This window comes from Capsicum annuum, chromosome 3 (assembly GCF_002878395.1).
Source record: "Capsicum annuum cultivar UCD-10X-F1 chromosome 3, UCD10Xv1.1, whole genome shotgun sequence".
NCBI lineage: Eukaryota > Viridiplantae > Streptophyta > Magnoliopsida > Solanales > Solanaceae > Capsicum > Capsicum annuum.
The window spans coordinates 256,556,847-256,577,791 of record NC_061113.1 but is presented as its reverse complement, the minus strand read 5'-3'; the positions used below and the strand labels follow the sequence as shown (position 1 = coordinate 256,577,791).

General features: G+C 31.5%; 2 protein-coding genes and 1 pseudogene across 2 annotated transcripts; 2 read left to right on the top strand and 1 right to left on the bottom strand.

Annotated features, from left to right (window-relative positions):
* Nucleotides 1-31: 31 nt before the first annotated feature.
* Nucleotides 32-5,704, bottom strand: LOC107862244. Its single transcript, XM_047409872.1, has 8 exons — nucleotides 5,466-5,704; nucleotides 4,242-4,537; nucleotides 3,654-3,725; nucleotides 3,260-3,321; nucleotides 2,706-2,862; nucleotides 2,033-2,116; nucleotides 1,846-1,935; nucleotides 32-522 (listed from the first exon to the last, which is right to left on the bottom strand). The coding sequence occupies exons 2-8, from the start codon at nucleotides 4,515-4,517 to the stop codon at nucleotides 334-336; spliced, it is 930 nt and encodes a 309-aa protein (XP_047265828.1). The 5' UTR covers nucleotides 4,518-4,537; nucleotides 5,466-5,704; the 3' UTR covers nucleotides 32-333.
* A 4,652-nt stretch (nucleotides 5,705-10,356) lies between these two features.
* Nucleotides 10,357-12,526, top strand: LOC107862245 (protein EMBRYO DEFECTIVE 514). The gene is made up of 2 exons (XM_016707752.2): nucleotides 10,357-10,882; nucleotides 12,073-12,526. Exons 1-2 carry the CDS (start codon nucleotides 10,547-10,549, stop codon nucleotides 12,376-12,378), a joined length of 642 nt encoding a protein of 213 aa, XP_016563238.1. The 5' UTR covers nucleotides 10,357-10,546; the 3' UTR covers nucleotides 12,379-12,526.
* A 5,129-nt stretch (nucleotides 12,527-17,655) lies between these two features.
* LOC124896895 lies at nucleotides 17,656-19,380 on the top strand (annotated as a pseudogene).
* Nucleotides 19,381-20,945: the final 1,565 nt, after the last annotated feature.

Here is a 20,945-nt window from a genome sequence, read left to right as displayed (position 1 = left end):
CAATAAACGAAGTACTAAATTACGCAAGAGGGAACGGTAAACCATATCGATAAGAATAAACAATGTACATGATGTGAATATAGGGTATCTCCGCATTCAAAACAGCTAGGTCAGCTGCTATGTGTTTTTACACATGTTCAAGCATTTATGAAATATTGAACAGATGGAAACAGTTTCAGCCTCTGCATCACTCCAAATTCGGCAGGGCTAACATACAACTAATACATTGAGAAGGGAAAAAAGAACCTCTATACTCTTTAGCTTGAGCAACTTACAAAAGTACAATGCCATTATCAGAAACTACTTTTTTACATGCCAGCTGAGCAAAGCCATTTACACTATCTCTGGAGGAGGAGTTGCAACCTGGCTGGTCGGTGTTGCAACATGGGTGGTTGGGTTTGCCGGTGTTGCTGAAGGTTCTGCTGCCTGTGCAGGTCCTGGTGCTATTGTTACATGCAAACCCCTATGTTGCCCTGCCTGCAGCATGAAAGCAACCTCTGCTGCCGCTAGTGCTGCTGCCTCCTGCTTTGAAGAAAAGACAGAATGAATATCCGCAAAAATTAAATTAACACAAAACGGGAAAAATAAAGAATGAGTCCGAAAAAATAAAATTAATGCAAAACGAAAAAGAAATGAACGAGTAAACTATAGGTTATAGAATGAATTTATTTAGTCAGTTTTGATGTATGAAAAAGCAACTTCCAGTACATGCAAATATGAATGACAGTCTGAAGTAGGAGGATAGAAGGATCTAATTTTCAGTGTGGTCTCAGACAAGGATTAATTTTTTAAAAACATAAGAATTACATAGTGAATACACAAAAAGAAACAGACCGCAATACATAGAAATCACAAACATTTAAAGATACTTGAAAAAATTGTAGTAAAAGAACAAGTGGTTGATTCCCAAATAATAATAAGTTCATATAAAACGGGACAGAAAATTACAGCAGTTGATTCTGGTTCTATTTCTTTTTCACTAGTTGTTTCTAGGAGTTAAAATGTGCAAGAAAATTGACATAAACTCCCGCAGCTTAGAACAAGTAGTGACCTTTTCAAGAGTTTAACATACCTTTGAATATCCTACTTGGTTCTCATGATAAGAGCACATACGTTCCCACATGTTATCTAATTCAAATTTACTTAAATGTGCTGACATCTATCAGCAGACCGTACAATCTCACAAGTGGAAGTGACAGTGGTGGGCACAATCACACTGGACATATACCAACTATATATTGTTACTTACATCATGGTCAACATGAAAGCAAAAAGCCGAATGCCCAAAATATAAACCAGGAAACTTGAGATAGACCATCAAATAAACTTGGAACTGCTTGGAGATTTGGAACTGTAACAGTGAGAACAAATTTATATTGAAATGAGCAAAGAACAAATGAGTTATTTCATCCCCTACAAGATGAACTCTTCAGTGACCAGATGTTTTAGCGAGGAGTCTTAGCACAAATATCCTTGCATGAGGTATTACATTCATGCAAGGATGAACATGACATCTCCATGTTTTAGCAATAACAGCCTGTATTGACATATTAAACTATTGATTGAAGGTCTTAAATGTTTCTGAAAGAGAGTTCACCGAGTCCCATAAGCTAGAGCAATGATCTAACTAGCTCAAAATTTATTATATACATGTGCATTGATGCAGCATTAGTCAACCATTAAAACTAAACAAAAAGAACATCTGATCTGCACCACATAGATTTTGATTTTTGCATTTTGAGAAAATGCAAAGTTATCATCAAATTAGCAAGTATGAAGATTGACAAGTAATAGCCATTAAACGATTATGAAAAACAATAGAAATTCTATATATAAGGGCCTAACCTGTCTTTGCCTTCGACGCTGCATGATACTGATAGCCCAAGCCATGATGTAGCAAGGTAGAAGAAAACCAGCAGCACGGAGTAAGAAAAGCTGTGTCAGAGGATCAACCAGATCAGTGATCCCATAAGATCTCACGTATCATAGCTTCATCACAAGCAGCGACAAATCAAAAGATGATTTCACTCACCGAGAAAAAGGCAGAAACATCATCATCATCCCCATCACCATTTCCGATGGTCACAGCATGCCTCAATAATAAAAGGGCCATTAACTGCACGGAACACAGTTTATTATTCTTTGTTTATCCAGAAACCGAAATAAGTTCAAATATAATATAAATAGATTGCATGGACAAAAGGAAAAGGTAAATGTAAAAGGAAGATTTTGTTATCAACACGTCTTAAATATTTTTCCCTAGTTTCTATATATTCTTACTGGGAAGAACTTTTAACAAATTTAGACATTAAAGTGAAGCTAACCAGATGGAAAGGACAAGGAAGGCAATACAAACAAGGATGGAAATATAAGCATATAAGAGGAGAACAAAATCATGAAATGTAGCATGAGACCCTTCCTTCTCAAAAAGAAAAGAAAAAAAAAAGAAGCGTGAGACCTTGAACAACCTTCTCTCTCACTAGTGCTGCAGTTTCAAGAATATGCAGGGAATTCACTGCTTAAAGATGAAAATTAATGTACCACTCGGTCAAGGTTAAACCCCACCTCCACCCGAATAGAGAGTGTTGAATCTGATGGGGCATTATCTTCCATAAGAAGAAAATGTAATAATGCATACCTCACATTACCATTAGCCTGCATTTAGCAAAATGATTTAGTAACAGAAAGGAATAACAGCTGCTTACAATTAAAGCAGCAGAACGGCAAAATGCAGCTCCACTAGCACTTGAATCAGCATATTCGTCATAGTCAGCCTCCAAGAGATGGCGCTCTGCAGCTGCCATAGCAAGAAGCCGAGGGTCATGTAAGTCAAGCTGAGTACCAGCTACTGTCCAGCCCCCACTGCAAGCCAAATCCATGTGGACAAATCCATCAGTGACAAAAGAGAAAAATTTTCAAGATTAAGATTGTGATAGAACATGCTCAGCATGTTGGATTGCTCTCATAACAGCTAAACTGGTACCAAATAAAATGTTACATCAGAGTATAATCAAAATTTCAGCAGCTATCGCCTATACATATACTGTGGAAAATTGGCCTGCCTCAAAATACATTAAGTTAAATATGTTTTAAGTAAATTCGAAAGAAGGGGAAAAGGTCTTTATGGCCAGTTCAGATTGTCATATACTGTTCTCGTTGGGCCAAGAATTTTCTGTCAACAATACTGAATTTTCATTTATTTTTTTGAGATGGTGACATATTCCTGTTTATATATAACGATAGTTATGATTTAACCAACCTCATGTCAATGGCAATATCTTCAGATGGCGGTGGTGGAGCAGTATAGCCAGGCTGGTAAGGCTGCACGTTATAGAGTTTCCGAAGTCAACATATAACTTTTGGTGAAATAAATGAGCTTCAACCAGAAACTCTTTTAGCACATTTTCATTAACATATTCTAAAGTCCCAAGTACTTATATGTATTTATCAACTAATTACTCATAAGGTGAGCTATCACTCTCTCCAAATCAAATAGACTCTGTGCCTATGCAAAACCATGCTATTTCGTTATCCCTCCATCCTTTGCTCTTTTCAAAATCATTCGGCTGTAAGTACTTTTGTGATGGCAAGAGAAAGTCATGAAGCATCATCACTCAAAATGCAAACAGGTATTAACAGTCAGGAAAAAGTACCTGATGGCAAATCTCGCAAATTATATCACCCTTCTCATTGCACCACCTCTGAACGCATTTCCTATGAGCATACTGGTTTTTGGAACAAGGACACAGAAAAGGAAAAAGAGAGAATCATTAGAACAAAAGATAAGCCCATACACCTATAACCTTTGTCATGCAGTTATAGCACCGACGGATAAAACACGACCATCAATGATTCAAAGAAATTGTAGCTAATTCTAGAGAAATTATGATAACTTATGAAAGTTTGAAGGAAGAAAATTGTAAACTGGTCAGAGGAAAAACATTCTTCAGTTTTCTAGCTGCTAAAATCAGTAAACTAGACCACCCTTTACACAAACAAGTCAAAATAGTGAATGTGCACTTCACTACAATGAAAGACGTGAATGATAAGAGGATTGTAAAATAACAAATCATGAAAATGCCAAGTTCTTGAGAAGGGAAACTATTAACACCATTCAGGCTTAGGAAAAACGAAGATGGCATTACGGATACATATTTTTTATTACATGTGCAAGCAACATCAAGATCAACATTTAGCAGCTACTTGAATAAGAGCGCAAGAATTAAACTTCACAAATCTACCTTTAAGCTTCCATTACAGCTACAAGGAATCTCCAAATTTTTCGGGCTATCTTCTTCCTGGCATATTCGGCATTCCACAGTCTGAAGTAATGGCTCATCTTCACCTCCAGTTTCTGGTTCATCATCCTCCTTGTTAGCAGTGTCATAGGAAGATTGACCTACTGCATGAGAGCAAGAACTCCCCCCGGAGGATCCTGCATCTTCTGACCCTTGCATAGAGTGCAAAGATTCAGGCGTGATAAGACGATCAACACACAGAGCCAAGTGTTCTCCCATTAGCAGTTCAGCCACGTATCCTAAAATAAACAAACATGGTCAACCAGCCATTTCACATAACAAGAAAAGGAACTTGTTAAACTTTTATGTAGTTTAGTGCAAGATTGTGAATCCATTCTATCACAAGAAGGGAGAAACAGCTCAACAAAAGCTTATGATAGACTTCCCTTCAAATTTCTCCTCACAAGGCTTAGCCTTTTGTCCATTAGTATAAAAACGCAATGACAACAAAAACACCAACATACCCAGTGAAATCCCAAAAGTGGAGTTTGGAAAGGGTAGATTGTATGCAAACCTTACCACTACCTTGTGTAGTTAGAAAGGCTGTTCCCGAACGACCCCCGGCTCAAGTGCATTAGTATAAAGACCCAAATGCCACATTTACTTGACCAACGAAATAGAACATTCAAGTTTGCATTATTAACAAGCAGATTTCCAAAACCCAACAAAAACACAAATCCAATCAAAAGTTATAGCCTTCACTATTAAGATCAACTGCATACTAACTACTAATCTTTTTCTTCTTTTCTGCAATAATCCTCAAACTATGAGTACAGAAAAGTCAAAATTCAGGGTTTTTCAAGCCATGCTATTTTGTATAGTTAAGCCCTTCAACACAAAGTCAATGTTTTTGTCTTTTTACAAAACAAAAGAAACACCCAATTGGAAAACTAAAGCAAAAAAAGGTTCGAAAAACTTCCAACTCCGTCCTTCCCATTTCTCTTATCAACACTAAAAACGGGAATAAGCTTGAAAATCAGCATTAAAAGAAAGCTTGAAAATGAGCAGCTTTGAAGATCATAGTATAATTACGATTCTAATAAATTTCATTAATAATAGAAACCCAGAACCCAAAAAAAATCCAAAAATATTAACTCACCCCAGCGAAAATAATTGAAGCCCGACCACACACACACAAAAAAAAATAGAAAATAAAACTGATTGTACCTGAAAATGCAAATTGTTGATAATTAGTAGCGATTGTTTACTTATATGAGGGAAGAAATAGTTGTAAGAAGTCTTTATGGTTTTGGGGGCTTTGCTTGGAAATTTGATTATCTATAACTCTTGTTCTCCTCTTGGATTTTATATATATATCCAGAATTAATTGCGGGACCGCTAAAAGCCTACAACGGCGTCGTTTACGGACTTCCCAATATTACTCCTTTAATAGCCTGAAATTACTCAACCTACTCGCTATTTTGAAAATAACAATATATTCAACCAACGAGGCAGCAAGAGTCACTGCTCGACTCTGTAATTTTCATATACATTGAGGAACTATTAAAGCCTCCATTTCATAATAAATAAATTGTTAAATTTTAACACATAGATTAAGTAAAAAACATTAAAGACATAAATTTAACACAACTTTTCATTTTTATCCTTAAAAGAAAAAAATTGACCTTGTAATATTTTTTCAAAAGTTAATTTATTGTCAAATCAATAAGGTAAATTTTAAAAAAAATTCAATAATTCACTTATTTTGAAACATTAATAAATATTCCAACAATTCACTTATTCTAAAACGGAGGGAGTACCTTTTAGTTGAGGCACGGAAATTCAAAAATAATAAATACAGTATATTTAAAATTGTGACGTAAGTAACAACTCCGTTTGTTAAGTAGTATAAGAATAATGTATTTTATACAATCTCACAAGTACAAATGAACAATTCCGTTTGTTAAGTAGTATAAGAATAATGTATTCTATACAATCTCACAAGTACGAATGAAGATAAAATGTATACACCAATACTATTTTTACTTTTATTATATAGAAAAAATATTTTTAATCAATTTTTACCCTTAAAAAAAAAAATTGACCTTGTAATATTTTTTCAAAAGTTAATTTATTGTCAAATCAATAGGGTAAATTTTAAAAGAAATTCAATAATTCACTTATTTTGAAACATCAATAAATATCCCAACAATTCACTTATTCTAAAACGGAGGGAGTACCTTTTAGTTGAGGCACGGAAATTCAAAAATAATAAATACAGTATATTTAAAATTGTGACGTAAGTAACAACTCCGTTTGTTAAGTAGTATAAGAATAATGTATTTTATACAATCTCACAAGTACAAATGAACAATTCCGTTTGTTAAGTAGTATAAGAATAATATATTCTATACAATCTCACAAGTACGAATGAAGATAAAATGTATACACCAATACTATTTTTACTTTTATTATATAGAAAAAATATTTTTAATCAAATAGCATGATAGAGTGAAAAATAATAGCAAAACAAGCAAACAAAACAAAGTAACAAATAATATTGAAATTGAAAATAAAGTACTATGTATAACAAATATTAGTAACACATAAATTAAGATAAGAATTCTTTAGAAAGGTTTAAAAAAATTGAATTAGTTTGGACATCTTTTTTATCTTGAAAAAGTAAGTTCCATCTTTTCCATTTCCCTTCTCCATCCCTTACACTTCATTTTATGAAAATTAAGCTAATATTTTCGGTTTACTATCGCAAATGGTATAAGAATTTGTAGGCTTCAAATATTTTGAGCTCCTACTTTCGCAAAACTTGAATTTTTATTTTTTGATATTAAATATGAATCTGAAATGATCTAAACCATAATTTTTATTTTATTTTTTAATATATTTGAGACTTTCAATTATTGAAATTTTGTAGAGTAGAGACATTCGATTCTACGTAAATATAAAAATTCATGAATATCTTAATAAAAAATCTATAATATATATCTACGATCGATGTTCTTCGAGTTATTCATTTGCCCGATAATATTTATGAGTCGCTAGTTTAACTACTAATACAAAATCGAGAATTACCATGTTAGTTGGCCCCATCCTTGGATATAAATTTTTACCAATTAACAATAATTAAATTATAGTATGTAATTTTTACTAAACATGAACATATACACACTGTTTGGTGAGTTCCTTCCAAGAAGCACTCAGACAGAATTTGGACAGGGTCAATTGTTTGACTTTGAACAAATTTAAGTTTTTCTTAATTGCTTGGACCGAATATGACAACTAATTAATTAACAAAACTATTTTCACGCGCAAAGTTACACTGTTTGTCCACGTTTGTACGAAAAGGTCATTAGAAAAACAATCACTATGATGAAAAGTAAAAAGATGCAAAAAAAAAGTGTGATTACTTTTGCCCTTTAAATTATGATGTGATGTAATGAGTTTTTTTAACAAAATAATTGCGGTGTTTGAGTCAATTTTGATACGCCTTAACTAAATCCATGAATATTTATGTCTTCTTTCACTAACAGCAAATAACTCTGTCTCTCAAGATTAAAATAGATGAAAAAATTATCTTTTTTTCATTTTTGCTAGATTTAAACTTGAAACCTTAGTTTCTCAACTCACTTCATTGACTACAAGGCCATCGTTGCAATACAATGACTTTGTAAAAGAACTTTGTACGGGGGTAGTGGGTCAAGATGCTAGTGAGTTTTATAGCTAGAAGAACCAAAGATAATGGACATTTCTTTTTCTCATCATTTCTGGAAGACACATACTAATACAGGTAATAGGTAGGTTAAAAATAAGAAAGATCTTAGTATAAGATACTTTTCTTTCTAATTTCCACCAACCTAATCTACTTTAAAAGGATGCTATAAGGTGTGGGTTAGGGCTGTCAAAAAATCAAACCGATCGATAAAAATATTATTGGGTTATTGGTATTGAGTTATCGGGTTAAGGATTTTTTATTGATTTTATAAAAAATTTATTGGGTAAACGGTTCGGTATCGATTTTAGTTTATTGGGTTATCGGTTAAACCGCTAACCCAATAAGGATACATTAAATTATTGTTTTATCCCTATTTATGTTATATATTTAAATCTCTCTCTTTCTCTTTCTCTCTATCTATCTATCTCTCTCTCTCTATATATGTATATAGATTATATGCACTACTAATTCATAATTCAGTGATTCACAAAGTATTAACCTATTCAGCGCAACAAAGACACAATATAAAATTCGGTTATTATCGTAATAAAAAGCTTGAAGCATTTATAGCTTCCAACAATTAAGATTCAATTTTTTTCCTAATTAACATTCAGTTCAAGTTTGAAAATTCTTGTAAACTAAAATGCATTGCGTAGGTTTTGGGGATAATTAAGATTTCATTTTTTTTTATATTAGTTGTTACTATTTTTATTTTATAAATATTTTTTTATTGGTTAAATCGAAACCGAACCATTAAGGACTAAAAACCGATAAACCGAAACCAATAAGAAAATATCTTATTGGTTGGTTATTGATTTTATATATTTAAAAATCGATAAACCAAACTAATAACATGTAAAATTGAACTGAACCGATCGATGCACACGCTTGGTGTGCGGGTGTGAAATTAAAGGGGAAATATGACAAGAAACAATACCTAATAATTAAAAAAGCGCATGTTCATATGTTTCCTCATAGAGTTTGTCATTTGACACTGATTCAAGTAAATGAAAATATTACGTAATTGATTAGTGAGTTTAAGATGGACATGCCTACTTGTATTTTCTGATTTAGCTGCTTCAATCGTAATTTGATTATATAAATCTAAATTAATTATTATAGGTTATTTAAATATTAAAAAACATATAATATTTAATAAAAAATATAAAATTGACAAAAAATAATAAATTAGCTTTTGATTTTTTAAATTAACTTGATGTCTTATATGATGCCTATTTATGATTTTTTTACAAGTATTTTTTATAGTAATTTTATTATATCACTTTTAATTAGTTATTATAAGTCATTTAAGACACGAGTTATTCATTGCTTCAATCGTAATTTTATTATATCACCCCTAATTAATTATTACAATCGCATTAGAAAATTAATAATATTTCATAAAATAGACACAAAACGACATGTCAACATAAAACATTTGATTGACTATCGAAATTATATTACTGTCACATAAGTTAACTTTTGAAATTATATTAGTGTCACTTAAATTGAAATAGAAGAAATAGAATTATAAATCACAATAACTAAAATTAAAATTATTTTAATAATTAATTAACTAAATTATATTTATGTCACATAAATTAAAATTAAAAAAATAACATATATTAGGCTCGTGCTAGCACTAGCTATTCAACTCAATGTCTAGTAAGTTTTTAAAAACATATATAACTCTTCAAACATGATATGCTAAGTTGAAAACATCAACAACTTGCTGTAATTAGTTGCATTTAATCAATAATATAATATAGTATATCATAAAAAGTTTTATAAATTTAACTTAAATTGATGGACTTAGTGTGTTTTTGTCGTCAAGATGACGATATTTATGTGGCGTGATTTTCTCAAATCAAAATGATACGAGTATCTTTAGCTCAATGAAAAGAATGATGTCCCATCGGCCCACCTGCCCTTATATTCACCAAACTGAATAACTTTACATTCCTAATGGCCATGTAATTTATTTACGAGTTCCAAAATAAAAATATCAAGCACAGAGAGCAAAAATGAATTATTGTTAACGTTTGAAAGGTCTAATTATTGTTGGTAAATCATACTAATTCGTCCTAACCTTCATGGTTTTCTTTTTTCGTAACGAATAAATAAATAAAAAGAAGCAAAAAAAGAAATTAATATCTCGGCTATACACATCTAAAATTTATTGAGTCAAAATTACATGACACAGGAAATTAAGATCATATGCTTGTTCGAAATAGTGAGAATTTTTAAAAATTACATAACCTCTTATGCATTAGAAAAAGGATTAACTGGATATGAAAATAATAATAACATACTCAGTGTAATCTCACAAAGTGAAGCCCGAGGACAATGTACTATAAGTAGATGTAATCTCTACATTAAAGGTAAAGTGACTGTTTCCAATAAACACTCGACTTCAAAGTAAACACTGAATAGTTTTAAAATATTGACTAAAGTAGTGGTCCAATGGCTATTTGTTAAATTCTTCCGTAAAGTATCCCCAATCCGGGTCGAGAAAACCGCTCCTTTAAGGTTCAATTAGGGTTTCTATTTCCGAAAATTTCAAGTTGGCAGCTAAGCAATGGAGGAAACTGAACCAGTAGCCAACGAAGCATTAGCAATGGCGGAGAAAGAAGAAACCTCCGTGGAGAAAATAGAGGTGGAAGTTCAAGCCGCCGATGATGCGGCGGAAAGCGGCGGCTCAAAGCGGCCAAGGCAGGAGGAAGACAAGCCGGAGGATGAAGAGAATGGAGATAATACGAAGAAACCGAAAGTCGAGCCGTCTGTGGAAGAGGAAAAGGAAAACGGGTCGGATCCGGTTAGTGTCGGGCCGAAGAGTTTTGCTTCCTCACTGGAGATGTTTGATTACTTTTGCAAACTCCTTCATTCTTGGTCTCTCAATCTCAATCTCAACAAGGTAAAACATATCACTTATTTTACAAATATACACTATGTATACACTCGGTTTAAAATAGATATGTATAGGCATGCATTTTATTTGTATATGTATGCGTAGTACTTATACACTGTTATGTATTTTATATACCGGGTTGCCAATGCTATTGTGCTGTAATTTTCTCTTCATTATGTATTGGCTATGTCAATAACTCAGCAATTTAGCTGGTGTTTTATGTTAGCATTATTGTGCAAAGCAAGATTAAGTTTTTACCCTGCTCCTGGATTATCTAGTTTAGTTGGTTATACTCGGGCAATGCATAGCTGAATGAACTACAGAAATTTGGGGTGATTTAAGTTAGCAAGTTGGGAACTTCTTACATTTAAGATTCGGAAATGTCCATTTTGTTGAAGCATTGAATTGGCATTATGTCGAACTTGTATGGATGTCGAATTGCTCTCTATTCTTCGTATCAAGGAATAGTTTTCTGAATGGCTGCTGAGTCATGGATGGCTTAGTTGTTATAATTTTCCTCCAAAAAGATGCCTTTAAGTCTAATGGCATTAACACCTCGAGGTTTTTGATTGTGCATTATTTCTTGGACGTGTATTTTGAAACAAACCTCTAGCTGTAAGTATTAGTGTTACTTGGATAATCGTTTGGCTTCCTATGATTACTTTATAATCTTTCCGTGGATAGTTTAGCATATGTAACCCAAATTGGACCTGTTTGCTTGTAATAAGGATGATAATCTGTTTGAGTTGGTTTTTGCTCGGAATGACTACGTGTTCATCGTTTAGATGCATGTTTTCAGTATGCTCTCTTTCTTCCTATCAATATTCATGTTCTTCATAGCTTGTCTTTTTGGCTCCAAATTTGAATTCATTGTTCTTTATTTCCTTGAACTTTTGTGGGGTTCAGTTAGTCTTTGTAGAAATTGTATTTTCTTATCATATCTCATTTTTTAGAGCAAAATATGTCCAATTACTTGCTCATTTTCTGTATGATTTGTATTGGTCATAACCCTACCTTACAGAGGAGTTATTAGTGCATAAGAATGTTGATTCTACGAGGGTTCTCTGTTGGAACTCTGATTCATTTTTCATGGATTTACATTTAAATCTCTGTGTTGGAGATATTTGGTATACTACATATATTATTACCTACATTTGAGTGCTTGATGTGATGATCTTGATCCACTTACATTGCAGTATGAGCACTTGATGTTGCTTGACTTAATTAAGAAGGGCCATTCAGAACCAGGAAGGAAGATTGGTACAGGAGTCCGTGCTTTCCAAATCCGATATCATCCAAAATTCAAGAGTCGCTGCTTCTTTGTTGTTAGGGAGGACGATTCTGTGGATGATTTTAGTTTTAGGAAGTGTGTTGATCAGATACAACCTCTTCCAGCGAACATGCAAACAAAACATTATGCTAGCGGTGGAAAAAGTGGTGGTGGTGGAGGAAGAGGAGGTGGATATGGGCGTGGCCGTGGAAGAGGAGGGAGGTCAAGATAGTGAAACAATCAACAGTAGTAGATTGCCAATTTCTTCTGATCAGTCTTTTCAAGTTTTGTTTAATCCAAATTTTGGTTATTTAAATCTACTTCTCTGTAATGTTGACATAATGTTTTTGCTGGTTAGAGTTTTCGCAGCAACATGCCAACTTCCATATCTCACCAAAACCTGGTTGATTTGTTGAAAATGCCTGGGAAATTATCAGTATTTATAGCTGTGACCCATGCAATATCTTCCCCCCCCCCCCCCCCCCCAGCCCCCCGCGGCTTGTAGAACGTACAAACCTTAAGGGCTCAATATCCCAGGGTAATGCCAAGATTTTGGTATAGCATATCACCAACCAATCTATTGTTTATACGGGAATTTTGTCTACACAAGTAACTGCACGCAATCACTTAACAAGGTGTATGTTTAGTAAACAAAGAAAAGGTAATTCAATGTATTAATAGTGTAAATCTTTCTGCACTGTAAAGTAAGTAAAAATAAACTAAAAAATGGATCTAACGGGATAAATAAAAAGAAAGAAATCCATCCCTACATAACACTTTTTTGTTGGGCGTGACCTGAAAAGAACTAAATACCAAGGGGAATATTTACTGACATAAATAACTAATCCTCCACTCTTAAATACGCCTTGTTGTAATTAGTATAGCTAATAAATGCTATAATAAGTACAGTAGCCCACCCCTACTGATCTTTATCATTTGGGAATTAGGATAAGTAGAATAAATTCGATATCTTCCTTAAAGAGTTATGTAGTATCCTAAATGAAAAGAATGATGAAACATTAATTCTCTTCTTTTATGAATTGATTGCTACGTTATATTATGAGTCTACTTTCAGTATACTCTCAACACCATGAACACAAACTCTATGGCTAAAAATCAAAATTGAAGGGAAAACCAAAATAAAAGGAAAAGAGAAAAATAAGAACAATGACCTACTTGGGGATTTGAGCAAGTAAAGAATAATGAGCAAGAGCAAACTAGTATTGCACGCCAATGAAATTAATATATACGTGTGTGTTATGGTTAAACGAGAAAAGTTATGTAGAACTATATATTATGCATCTATTAATTTGATATAAGACTCAATACGTATGAAAATATTTTGCAATCAAATTTTCCATAAAAAGTGCATGTAACAAGTGTACATCTTCTAGAATAGCTAATAAAATTTGGCAATTGGCAATGGGACTCTCCCTTCAAAGTTGGGAGTAACGAGTAATTAAAATCCAGAAAATTACTAACGGAGTTCCAAGTCCCTATGGAATGGAGTTCCCATGGATAGGTAACTCATGGTTATAATTAGGGGTGTACAAACTGAACCGTTAAGTCAAACCGAACTGATGAATCAAACCAAACCGAAGAAAAAAACCGACTTATGGTTTGATTTGATTGGTTTAGTGTTCAAAAAAAAACCCGATCATTCTTGGTTTGGTTTGGTATTAGCAAAAATAAAATCAAACTGAACCTAAACCGAACCGATATAATACATATATAATTTTAATTTTTTATACGTAAAAAAATATTACTTATAATCTAATTTCTAATTACTTTTATAATCTTTTTATATTCAGAAAATAGATATATATTCTTGGGCCTTTAGTTATAATATTTAGGAAAAAGGACATGAACTGACCATTTTAAAAAAGAAATGATCCACATTATAAAAATATGGACAATTGGAACCAGTCGGTCCAATTTATTTCCTTTTTTTTGGTACTTAGCCCAAAACCACTCTCCTTATACAATTAAGGAAATTAAATGTTCTTTATAGTTGTTACTCTTAAATCACTTTTCTTTTCTAAATATACTTTCTCAAATCTTCTTTTTTTCTCCTTTATTATGCATCGATCAATCTACTGTATTTTATGATCAATATCAAAAATTGATTTGTTGTTTCTTGTATTGGAGTATTGAAAACTATGGACATGAAGCAAAAAATAGGAAATAAAGGAAAGTTTAAATTAACGGGTAAAACGGTCAACTTTGACCTCAAATTTGTTGTTAATGATGATTATTTTACATAATCATTACATACAGGTTTGTACTTGAAGCAATGTCATGGTTCTTTAAACTTGAAGAAGGAAAAAAAATAAAATAATGAGGTCTCAAGGTAAGAGAAAAGCCATGTCTTGGTCCATGTTTTTCTCGGAGGCTGATTCAATTACGATGAGTCGGAGATGTTCTTCTTAGAGGCTGACTCAATCACGGTGAGTCGGAGATGTTTTGATGCATGTAAAGATATAAAAAAAAAAAGAATATGCCAATAGATACTCTTTTATACCAGATTGATACATATTTTTTAAAAAAGAGAAGGGGAACCTTTGCATGCACATACAGTCTCTGTACCCAATTGACACTCTTTTATACTAGTTTGATACACTTTTATACCACATTGATACGTTTTTTTTTTTTAAAAAAAAAGGGGAACCTATGGATGCATATACAGTCTTTATACCTATTTAATACATTTTTATGTCACATTGATACACTTTTATACTACATTGATATACTTTTTAAAAAAGGGAGATAGAATTCTTTGCATGCACATGCAATTCCTATACTCAGTTGATACTCTTTTATACTACATCGATACACTTAAATTCAACATCAGATATCCACTGACTTTCCTATTTTATCATTATTGAAACTAAAACTGAAGTTGAAGCCATTATTTTGTATCAATTTTGAGCAAATTTACAATGGGAAAAAATTATAGGAAGCTAATTGAATGCAGATTTTTGGAGATTTTATACAAAATTTATGGAATAAGAAAGATTAATTGAAGTATCGAAAAAGGTAAAAGAATGAAGGTTTGGGAGTTTGAATGGAAAGGAAATTATGAATAAAAAGGAAAGAAAGAAAGAGAAAGTTACTTTAACAACATTTTCGATTATGTTTAAGCGTATGACAGTGAAGATTAGCTAGTGAAATTAGTTTGTGGCTATTTATAGGGTATTTAATTTTGAGTGCTATTTTTATAATATTATTTTAGTTTTAGGTGTTATTGCTGTCTTTTTCTTTAATATTTATCCATTAGTAACAGATTAATACAAAACCCAATATTAATATAAAAACCTATAACTCTTCAATTGCTTCACTTTACATTTTACTTTCCAAGCTTTCAGATAGTTCTCCTTATTTCCTCATCTTACTTTCATCTTACTTTCTCATTCTCCTCATTCGTTAAGTTTTGATTTAGGTTTGTTTCTCTTCTTTCTCTTTTTTCTTGTGGAATTATGTTATAATTAATTATTTTATGGACTTCAATTTTTAATAAGTTGTCTCCAATTCTTCATTCTTCTTTATGCTCACATTTTATGTGAATGAAACTTCCAGACAAGCTATTGTGACTAGTGACTTAAAAATTGAACCACTGAATATCCACATAATATTACTTTGAGAGATAGTAGTTTAAACGTCTTAGTAATTTGACAACTTAATTTTAATTGGAACTACTCTATGACCATTATTTTTTTTATTTTTTTAAAAATCTTTTTAGTGAAAACGTTTAATTTTTTCTTCAATCACATTATAATTGCAAAAAAAACCGAGAAAAAACCGAAAAAACAAAAAAATTCGATTAAAATCGAAATATAAAAACCGATTGTATATTGGTTTGATTTGGTTTACAGATTTAGAAAACCGACATTGTTGGTTTGGTTATATTTTAATGAAAAACCGAACCAATCCGACCGATGTACACCCCTAGTTATAGTGTTTTCAAGTGCTTTTATTTAATTTTTAGATCTCCATTAAGGGTGAGGTCTCGATATCGAGAAAAATATTTTCCATAGAAAAACAATGTTCTTTAGGAAAATAATTGATTACACGGGGTACTTTTTTATTTAGTTTTTCTCCATTAAGAGTATGCTTGGTGCGGAGAAAATGTTTTTCATGGAACGAAAAATATTTTATAAAAAATTAAGTGTTTTTAACCTTTTATCTTTTAATGTTTTGTTTGTAAGTACTTTTTTTTTTTTTCTCAATTTATGTCTTCCTTTTTTCTTAAATGTTACACCAAGTCAAGGTTGCACATAAATTGGGATGTAGTGAGTAACAAATAATCTCTTCGTTCACTTTTACTTCTGCATATTCTAAACATAAATTTTTCACATATTTTAATATATCAAGAAAAGAAATAAGTTTTTTTCATTTTTAACCATTAGTATTAAATACTTATCCCACAATAAGTAAAATAGCCATGTCAATCATTTTTTCTTAATGAAAATGTCAAGTCTAAATATGATAAGTAAAAATAAACACGAAGGAGTATTATTCAAAAATACAATACCACTTGTTTTTTCTACTTTTCATAGGAAGAAGACATTTTTCTTATTTTGAAAAATTCTATTTTCAAAAAACATTATATTTTTTGTTTTAATTAATCGAATATGCAAAAATAGAAAAATATTTTAGGTTGAATAGTAGTCTTTTTATCGAATTTACTTGTCACTATTTTTCTACTAATTTGATTTTCGTATTAACTTGTTATTTTTAACAAATCAAGAAAAGATAATTTTTTTTGTTATTTTATTCTTAGCTTTAATTATTTATTTTAAAATTATTTTTTAATACATATTATTAAATATTTATTAATAGAGATAACATGATAAACTTACTATTCAATTTTTTTTTTTTTAAAACAGATATGTCAATAATGACAAGTAAAAAGGAACGAAAGAAAGGAGTAACACTTCAACACACCTTAAGATAATTCCTCCGTTTACTTTTACTTGTCACTAATTTTCTAATCAAATTTCTACTTTATTTGTCATTTTTGACATATTAAGATAAAACAATTTTTTTTCTATTTTACTCTTAACATTAATTATCTTTTTTAAAAAAATTAATTTCAAAATATATGTAATAATTATTTAATAGAAATATTATGATAAAATAAATATGTTATTAATTATATATTTTTTTAATAGGTGAATCAACTCAAAACGGGACAATTAAAATTGAACGATGGAGTATATAACAACAAATGAAAATCCAGGAGGGGATTCCAAAAAGAAATAATAATGACAAGTCTTTATAACAGACGTACGTGGGCATAAAACGCACCAATCAATATGAATATTGATGAATGTAATTAATTATTAATGGTAAACATGCATGCATATCGACGGCGCACGATTTCCACTGCACTAAATCCTAATTATTACTTTCACATTAATTAATACTTACTTCCAATCCCTTCCTTATCTTCTCACTTCTCCCTACTCTAAAATAACCTAAACTCATTATTTTGATCTCCAGCCCTAATATGGGAAGTGATCACTCAAACTTTGAAGTGATGACAAATCAAGATATTCCCATTCAACTCCCTCCTCTTGATGATTTCAGGTGATTCATTATTTTATCTACTTCCAGAATTTTATTTATTCTTTTGTTTTACCACTTTATTCTACGCGTGTGATATTAATATTCTACGTTTTAAAAACAGTGAATACTCAGGATACTGTGCAATCGACTATCAGTATGATTTGTCTATTCAAGAAAGCACTGCTAATAATAATATTCCATTGATGGAAATGGAACTCGAAGATCCATTTTATTCATCTTTTTATAGCCTTCCTACAGGTGATGTTCATGTTTTGTTAGACAACTACTTATTATATATATGGAGTAATATTGATTTTTTTAATTTTTTATTATTATTATTTGTCTCGTGTTATAGGTGCAGGAGAGTTGTGCTATGATGAAAGTGGAAATGGATTTAGAATGTGGAATGAATTTGGATTGAGTGGCGAATTAATCGGAAGTGGGAGCCAACAATTGTTGTTATGTGATGAAATTAATCAACAAGTAATAATGGGTAATGATCGTGTTGAGGAAAATATTGTAACGGAAAAAGAGAAGCAAAGTGATCAGGAGATTAGTAGCTCAAGAATGTTATCTAGAGATAAAATTTCAAAGTATTTTTACATGCCAATAACACAGGCAGCAAAGGAGCTGAATATTGGGTTGACACTATTGAAGAAAAGATGTAGGGATCTGGGAATTCGAAGGTGGCCACATAGGAAGTTAATGAGTCTTCAAACACTGATCAAGAATGTCAAGGTTCACTCTATACATCTACATATTTTCTTCTAATATACTGCAATTTTTTACTCTCTCCGTTTCAGTGTACTCATGTGACAATATTTTCTGTTTAGTTCGTTTGGAAAGGATATTAAGGTCCACATGACTCTATATTCACTGTTTAGTTCTTTTTATTCTTGTTTCAATTTTGTGATATTATGCTTATGGGAGAAAAAAAATTCATTTCTTGTGTTGTATATATATATATATACACACCTTTTTAACATTTAGTTTTACTTGCTATATATATAACATGTTAAAATAATTTGAAGGCTGCCAAGCAATGATTTTCCTAGACGACTTTAACTAAAATCTACTAACGGTTTAATAGATTTATAAGTGCTTGGTAATTTTTAGTATTTTAAAAGATGTAAATTTCTTATTTTATCGAGGATTATATGTAAATATTTTTGAATGATTTGATAGTTTTACGAAGGAGCATTACCTATGAATTCTTTTTCATCAAATTATAGAGTGTAAAAATATCTGTACAACTCATCATATAATAGTTTACAATAGGATCTGATAACGTAGTAAAGTTAAAAACTCTTTTATACATGACATGCATTATTTGCAGGAACTGGAGAAGGGAGGAGGAAAGGGAATGGAACAAAAGCTGAAAGATGTGATAAAGCTATTAGAGGAAGAGAAGAAGAAGATGGAAGAAGTTCCAGACATGGAACTTGAAGAGAAAACAAAGAGATTGAGGCAAGCTTGCTTCAAGGCTAACTACAAGAGGAGAAGGATGATGTGTATGCCTGAATTACAAGCTTCTTTTGGCAGTTATTGCACTGCTGATCCTAATGCTGTTAATGGTGGAGATGAAGAAGAAGATGATGAAGAGATTAAGTCTCTTCTTGCTGACTGTTTCTCTAACAACAACAGTCCATCGTTGCATGAGCACTGAACTTGTATTTTATGTGTTTTTATTAGTGTAGAAGCTGGGTGTTAGGCACCTGTAAAGTTGTTTTAGAGTGATTTAGATGTCTTGTCATTCGTACCGTGTGATATCAGTCATTAATGCTTATGCTTATGTAGATTTTCTACATCATATCTATAGTTTTTTCTTTGTTTTCCATTCGATGTTCGTGTTCGGTGTTTGGTGTTCGCGTTGGAGCTCAACTAATTCGGATTGCGCGTTGCAGGGCTCGTTAAGGTGGCAGCACGCCGAATAGAGCTTTCTCCCTACTCAGGGTCGAACCCTCGACCTCTGATTAACAATGAAGCAGCCTCATCCACTGCACTATAATCCATATTGGTATATCTATAGTTGATAAGATGCAATTTTTCTTGTGAAATGCTTCTTTGAACAACACACGTTTATAGATTTAGTTTTGAATATACGCATGCGAATTTACTTCATTCGGTTTGATATGTTTTTAAATTGGCTGGACATAAATTTAACCAAATAACTTTTTGTTGAATTTTCTCATTATTACATAATGATACGTATAAATTTTTTTATTTTGTAATATCAAATAATTGTCATGAGATGTTAGAAATTTAAATATTGTCCAATTTTTTTTTATTTTTAAATAATTCTTTTTAAACGAATTAAATGGGATAGAAGTAAAATAAAGGGATAATACCCACGAAAATGACTGAACTTTAACCAAATTTTTAGTGGAGCATATTGAACTTTGCGGGGTTCTATTACCCCCTATACCTTTTAAATTGAAATTAATTCCCCCGGACTTTTTTAAAGTGGAATTAATCCCACTCAAAATATTATACCCAGCTTTTACGGTGGGAAGTGTGGTATACATGCTGTTTATTCTCCATTTTATCACTTTTCAACATTTTTTCACCATTACAACCATATTAAATATTTCAAATGATTTCATTGAGTCAATTTCAAATTCCAAGTCCATTCTTATCACTCCAAAAGTTTTCAATTTCCAGTTTCAAACTTTGAATTCCATTGAGTTTATGAAGAAAGTTTTTTTAAATAATTGAATGGAATCTTCCATTAATTTTCCATTAAAACTCGGAAGATTCAATTAGTGAGTTTCATTAATGGAAGATTCAATGGAACTCGCTAATTGAAAACTCAATAGAAGATTCAATTTCCATTAATGGAATTCAGAAAATTCAAAAAATATAATTTAATATATAAAGACAAAAATACTGACAGTACACGTATCGAAGCTATTCAATCTTCCGTTAATGAAACTCGAAAGATTCAATTTTCATTAATGAAACTCGAAAGATTCAATTAGCGAGTTTCCAAATTTGAATCTTTCGAATCTTCCATTGAGTTTCAATTAGCGAGTTCCATTAATCTTTCAGAATGGAAATTGAAATGGAATCTTCAAGAATTTAATTTCAATTCAACAGTGGAGCAACCATTGTTAAAGAAAAGAAAGAAAGAAGAAAGAAGAAAGAAGAAAGAAGAAAGAAGAGAGAAGAGAGAAGAAAAAGAATGAAAAGATAAATAAAAAATATAAAACTTTAAATAATTATAAAATTAAG

What these genes read in the sequence shown, in the direction of transcription:
- LOC107862244 (XM_047409872.1), bottom strand. Translation starts at nt 4,517, where the DNA reads ATGGGAGAACACTTGGCTCTGTGTGTTGATCGTCTTATCACGCCTGAA. An exon ending in TTTGCGAGATTTGCCATCAG is followed by an intron (nt 3,322 to 3,653) that starts GTACTTTTTCCT and finishes TATAACGTGCAG; the next exon opens with CCTTACCAGCCTGGCTATAC. An exon ending in ATGTTTCTGCCTTTTTCTCG is followed by an intron (nt 1,936 to 2,032) that starts GTGAGTGAAATC and finishes CCTCTGACACAG; the next exon opens with CTTTTCTTACTCCGTGCTGC.
- LOC107862245 (XM_016707752.2), top strand. Translation starts at nt 10,547, where the DNA reads ATGGAGGAAACTGAACCAGTAGCCAACGAAGCATTAGCAATGGCGGAG. An exon ending in TCAATCTCAATCTCAACAAG is followed by an intron (nt 10,883 to 12,072) that starts GTAAAACATATC and finishes CTTACATTGCAG; the next exon opens with TATGAGCACTTGATGTTGCT.